Source organism: Nuphar pumila, unplaced genomic scaffold (assembly GCF_984573655.1).
Source record: "Nuphar pumila unplaced genomic scaffold, dmNupPumi1.hap1.1 HAP1_SCAFFOLD_2362, whole genome shotgun sequence".
In the NCBI taxonomy this organism is placed as follows: Eukaryota; Viridiplantae; Streptophyta; class Magnoliopsida; order Nymphaeales; family Nymphaeaceae; genus Nuphar; species Nuphar pumila.
In genome coordinates this window covers 17,309-23,238 of record NW_028323903.1, presented here as the reverse complement: position 1 = coordinate 23,238, position 5,930 = coordinate 17,309, and the positions used below count along the sequence as shown (strand labels likewise).

Here is a 5,930-nt window from a genome sequence, read left to right as displayed (position 1 = left end):
ATGACGCACCACAATTGTAGCAAATAGCCTTAGCGCCATGGAACACTGACGGTGCGTGACTGTGCACTTAGATTTTAATAATGCGTGCCACGCTGGGAACGCCATTCGAACTCAGCGCAAAGAGCATGTAATAGCCCGGAATGACGAGGCCTCGGCTTTTCGGGATGCGCATCTGGTAGTTGTTCCCGTTCCGCTTTATGATCGGAAGCGGGATGCGACGCTGGTCGTTGTTCATGTTGTGAGTCACCGACCCCATCCGAATGATCGAGAATTTATCCACCCTGCTGTTGGTGCTAACGAAGAGCTTTTCGCCGTGTTTACCCGTGTTTGGCACCTTGGTGATCACGGGCCGAACGGCAGGCGAGCCGTCCTTCTTGAGCAGGTACGGAGGGGTAAAGATGTTCCCATCAAGGTGGTTCTTTGCGGCGCTGGACCCGTCAGGGTTCTTTGGGCAGTACCACATGAGAAAGGGGTTGCAGAGCCCCCCCCCCTCCGGAAAAGACGCGGCCGTCCGGAAGCAGCAGTGCGACGCTGTGGTAGGTTCGCGCAATCGGCGACGAAGCCAGCTTCCGGAACTTTTTCGTCCTGCGGTCCCAGAGTTCCGCCGCAAGCACGGCGGTGTCGTCTATGAAGATCCTCGCGTACCGCATCCCCCCGAGCACCAGTACATCGCCGTCCGGCAGCACAACCGCGTTGTGGAACGCTCGCGGAATGTTCATCGAGCTGACACGTTCGACGGACGGCGGCTTCGTCAACCCGTTGAGCGTAATGACATACGCGTTGGCGCTGGCGGGGGAGTATTCGTAGGATGGCGAGCCGCCCATGGTGAGGATTTTATTCGGCGCGTACATCACCGCGAACCCGTTCATCGCGTCGTCGTCATTTCCGCGGAAGCCGGCAGGGCGCGTGCGGCCTTGCCCCGAGACATCGTAAAAGTTCATCTTCTTGCTTGGGCCCGCCTGGAACACGACGCCTTGGCCGAGCGCAAACAGCCACGGCTGATTGTCAGAGCGGAACCTGCCCCCGGCGTCGTCAGTAAGCATCGCTGTGACCTTGCAGTTCGGAAGCTTCCGCCAGCCGTCCGCCTGCGACCATATCTCGCCGTCTTTCCTAAGCTGTAACCCCCCACTCCAGGACGCACCGATCGTGAAGACTCGGCCGTCGCTGAGCGTCGCGTCGCCGTTGTAGCCTCGCGGAATATTCATTTTTGCGTCCGCTCGCCACGTGTCGGTTCGAAAGTCGTACAAGCTTGTCTCGTAATCGTTGGCACCGCCATTGACGAGGAGGGTGCCGTCCGGGAGGTATGCCGTGCCGGGGCAGAACATGTTGTGTCCGGTGTTTGTGACTCGCGTTGCAGTGACCCTCATCGTAGAAAGGTCCAGTATGGCGGTGCGCGTCGTGCCATCGGCTGACGCGTAGCCGTCTGCGAGCTCCGAGGACCACATAATCAGCTTTTTGTTGGGTAGCACCGCAGCTGCAACAGGGATCACTGGCAGTGGAATCCTGGCCCCCCATTTGCCGAGGCTTTTGGCACTGGCATGCGCGGGCTGTGCGGCCAGCAGCGCTGTTGCACATAGCACTACGGCAAACAATGGCAAACAGACGCGCGCATGTCGACGTGTGTGTTTCTCAGCTGCATCGCTGTGATCCTGCGTGGACTTTAGGCTGGGCAGCTGAGTCACGTATGACACCTTGTGTTGGGTTGCCTTCATCGTGTCAATTTCGGCCTGCAGTGCGCAACGTCGCTTGGTGGTTGATGCCGTCCGAGGAGACCCTTCAGCAAGGTTAAAGTCGGTCACAGCGGCCAGATGCATACAAGCTGTACAGTACACCGGGCTCCATTGTATATGGTCTGTATTTACGAAACTGGAATATACAGTGTGAGACCTGGATGTGTCAGATGCGGAGATGCTGTACACTGATACGTTGGCAGCAGCTGGTATGCATTGATTAAAAACAGTGATCAAGGCATTGTGCGCTTGCCCATACATACGCAGCTATTCCCCCACCTGCGTGTATCCCTGGCAAAAGCTTATGCACAAGTCCAATCGGGCATACATTTGCACCATATACTCCAGGCGAATATGTTGACCTGTACTATGAAAGGCAAGAACAAGCATGCTTATTATCAACAACGCGCATGCGCAGACATGCGGAAGCAAAGGCATGCTCACACCTATCAGCATGCGCCATCATGTCTTCACATCAACGAATCTGCTCGCGGAGTTACCATAAATACCTTGTTGCAGTGCTTGCTAGATAATGGTGGTTCCGCGCCTGTTTGCTTCCATTTATATATGATAGAAATGGAAGCAAACAGGCGCGGAACCATCATGCTCTTTCTCCAATCAGCCCCATGGCCATGATACTCCATCCCCTTCAGGCACTTCTGGTATTATATGTCTAGTGTTCCGGGGGCTGTCCTGCTTCTGGAGGCTCTATCACCACAGATGCTGTCCACTGTAACTGGTTAGCATGTTATAAAATCCTTGCAATAGTATCATCAGCCACATTGGATGTGGTAGGCAGTCCATGACCAATGTGTTGTCATGAACATTGTGTCGCGAAGCTTCGTTGCAACGGTGTGCACTGCGGTTCTCCGGAATGGAAACGAAACAGTGCGCAATAAAGGAAGCGTCGTCAGCGGTTGGTGGAGGTCACGTTGCACGGTACGAAACGTGTCTATTACTCCTGTGTATTTCTTTCCATTCTACCCATGAGCACTAACTTTCTTCGCGCCATAACCTCGGAACGACGTAGTAGTTCCGAATACCGTACGGAAGTGTCGTACGGCGGAAGTGGAACCCAGAATGCCAGCAAGCTCGAGCAGATCGTCGCAGGTAAAACTTGCATCACATTTGCATCAATCACGATGAGTTGAGGCTGTACTTGCTTCTAGTCAGGCAATCCCTCACACACCAGTGGCCATCAGCCATGTGTGAAACTCTGATGTGTTTCCTAAACCCGGCGAGAAACGTATTTTGCGGTCTGGTACGCACATGGGTACTCTGTACGGTAAGTGTCGGGAGTTTGCAACAGCGTAATACCCTGCCATCAGGTGAGGAAAACTCACTTGCGTGAAAACGATGAGAATCGCACGTGGATTAATGCGAATATAAGTGATATGTAAACAGTATGTATTTTTCGCCTGCGCTGTGCCCAAGCATGGCCACTTGTTGGCCTGGTACTTCATTCTCGTCGCATGACGCACCATCACCTTACCCTACGGCAGCGCATCTTACCGGGCATGGCTGCGAAGACGCTAACACACACAACAATAACACTGCTTAAATTCAGATATCAATTTTTTTAAGGAGTTGAGGGAGCTCATGTGCCCAGTGCACGTCCACCTCTGCCTGGACACTGGCGTATTTATTGCGCAAGGATTAATAATGAAACATGCGAACGAGCAGAAGACGGGAAGACAGTGCTCTGCTGAAAGGTACGTGTTCGAACATTTCGAATTGAAAGCAAATGTACCGCGGGGTATTGGAACCACGACTGGGCACCGAATGGTTACACCAAGAAGACGCCTGTGCAACATCGATTGGTCTGTGGCACACACCAGCGAATCAGCCGTACCTTTCAGACTTGTTGCGTCCAATGTTTATCGCAGTGATATCTTGTTGACTGCCAGTGTAGCTGCACTCTTTGGGCCCCGTTCAGCCGCGACCAAACGAATGGCAGCTGCCAGGAGATGTGTGCAATGCGACAAGCCCTGATTTAAGCGTGCGCACACCAAGCGACGCTCCAGTGAGAGTATACAAGTGAAATATGGGTATAAGTCAAATCAATTAATCAATGACTCTGGCTGGTTGGCTCACCAATCGTTGACGCCGAATGGAAGCTGACACCCTATCGATGTGCACGAGGTGCTTTGTAGGTGGACCGGGGTGATGATGAGTGAGATCGGTCGTGTGTAAGTATTGTCAGTGATGTCATGCGCATCGTCTGATGTCAGCGCAACACATTTCAAATTTGGTCGACTTCTGCAATTCCCATGGCCGACATCACATCATCTCTCTACAGATAGTATGTGGGCACACTGTGACCGCTTGTGACAACGCAGTCTTCGTGCACAGCAAGCCAAGGAGGCTAATACAGGTTGGTATGTGTTTTTTGTGTTCAAGTATACGTGTGCACAGTCATCTCAGAAACCTGCTTTCAGCCGTGTGCACACGAGTCATGGTGCAGCGACTGCCCAAACCCTCCACCATGTAAAAATCATGTGTGAACGAGTTTGAGAAGGTTCGCGCTTCAAGCGGGACGTCCGCCCCGTGGGTGACGGCATGTGTTGAACAGTGATGCTGTTCACTCCGCCGCCGAGTCCGGCCCTCTTGCGCATTTTCCAGAGGAATGCGGCCGCGCTCACGATTTAAACGCAACGCACAATAGTTACATGCCAAAGGACCATGCTGCACGCCGCACTTGGGGTTCGCCGCATGCCAAAACCGACTCGTGCTTTAACAGCGTCGCCAGGGCTCGCGCCAAAGGACATGACAGAATTAGCGCTGTACGCACGACCACCTCACCCACGATCACCTCATCCGAAAGGATAAACACCCTGATTGACCCCCAAGCCATTTAGAATAACACGTAATCACTCAATAACTAGAGAGTTCGAGCAGTCGCTAGTTAGAACAGGTTTAGTGTACATGGCTGAACTATTTGGACCGACACCGAACTATGCATGTGGAACGGCATATTTAGAAGTAAAAGGCACATCACAAAGTATTTCACATTAAGTGGATTGCTGTGCGACAAGAACAGGTTTGATTGGGAAGGGTCGGTGACAGTTCTAGGTGGCCCAGATTGTCGTCGACTGAGTCGGGACTGCACACACAAGCGGGGAGTCCCAAGGCAGGGTTAAGAGCAACTTGTTCTCGTGTCCAACGGCAAGCACCCGAGGTTAGTCTAACCTTTCGGGGGGTCCTGCCTGTATTTGTGGTATTCTTGTGACTAGGAACCCTGTCAGCAGGCCACCTGTAGACATCTTTGGCTCGAATGATACGACTAATACTTGTTGTGCTGCAGTAGGTTATCAACCCGAGCATTCGTGCCCTGGTTGCAGCTCTACGCAACAATGACGATATAGTTCAGAATGCTACCGTTCTGCCATATGTACATACAATGGACGGTTTTGTGTCGATGCGCCGAAATTTCACGTTTTTCCCAATCTAGGCGCATATTGTAACAGCAGCTTATGGCGCATATCAAGTTGTGTGGGAATGATGTCTGCTCAACAGGGTCCATCAACAGGGTCCTTGAAATGGAGTGTTCGGAAGCTCCAACGAACTGTCGCCCCACGAGGTGCTTTTCATACCGGGATGTCTATGGTTCTGCAAGTGCACGTGAATGTTTTGGACCTCTCCCGTTTCTTGTAGTGCCTGCTTCGTGCAGTCGCCATCCATCCGAAAGCCAAGCCAGGCGCAGCAATACGCTCGTGACTAGGTTATATATTTTTCCCAACACGGATGCACGAGTGTGCCCAAGACAAATGCGGCTGTGAGAGCGCGACAGCAGTGCTGTTACAGGGTTCGGACTGGTCAGGACAGTTCCGTCACACCCGCTTGTAGATGTTTGTCAGCTGGGTGATGGAGATATCAATGGTTGCAACAATGCAGGAGAGTGCGAATGATGACAAAGTTTCACCATTGCTTACGACAGAGAGTTGCTGAGATCCAAGGGGTCAGCCACCTCGCGTGATGATGCAAACAAAGCATCTTAGCATCTTCGCAATTTGAGCTGTCAGTTTCCGATTTCTCGCCCTGCCTAGACACTGCACCATCCGGTGATCAGACTCATCATGAGTCGGGACATGTGTTGAACCAGAGAATGGTACGTAGTGACCGTTTGAATACAGTCAGCTGGCAATAAACAATGCCACGCGGCTGTGAAGGCGAATGGCGTGCTTCAGAGGCTGCACAGGT

At 52.5% G+C, this 5,930-nt stretch overlaps 1 protein-coding gene across 1 annotated transcript; it reads right to left on the bottom strand.

Moving 5' to 3' along the window:
* Nucleotides 1-67: 67 nt before the first annotated feature.
* LOC149808720 (galactose oxidase-like) lies at nt 68-5,407 on the bottom strand. The gene is made up of 4 exons (XM_089995179.1): nt 5,324-5,407; nt 2,010-2,097; nt 459-1,936; nt 68-370 (listed from the first exon to the last, which is right to left on the bottom strand). The coding sequence occupies exons 1-4, from the start codon at nt 5,405-5,407 to the stop codon at nt 68-70; spliced, it is 1,953 nt and encodes a 650-aa protein (XP_089851305.1).
* Nucleotides 5,408-5,930: the final 523 nt, after the last annotated feature.

Coding starts and splice junctions, on each gene's coding strand:
- LOC149808720 (XM_089995179.1), bottom strand. CDS start 5,407: ATGGCGACTGCACGAAGCAGGCACTACAAGAAACGGGAGAGGTCCAAA. Junction 1,937..2,009: donor TTTGCCAGGGATACACGCAG/GTGGGGGAATAG, acceptor AATGCATACCAG/CTGCTGCCAACGTATCAGTG. Junction 371..458: donor TGCAACCCCTTTCTCATGTG/GTACTGCCCAAA, acceptor CTGCTCAAGAAG/GACGGCTCGCCTGCCGTTCG.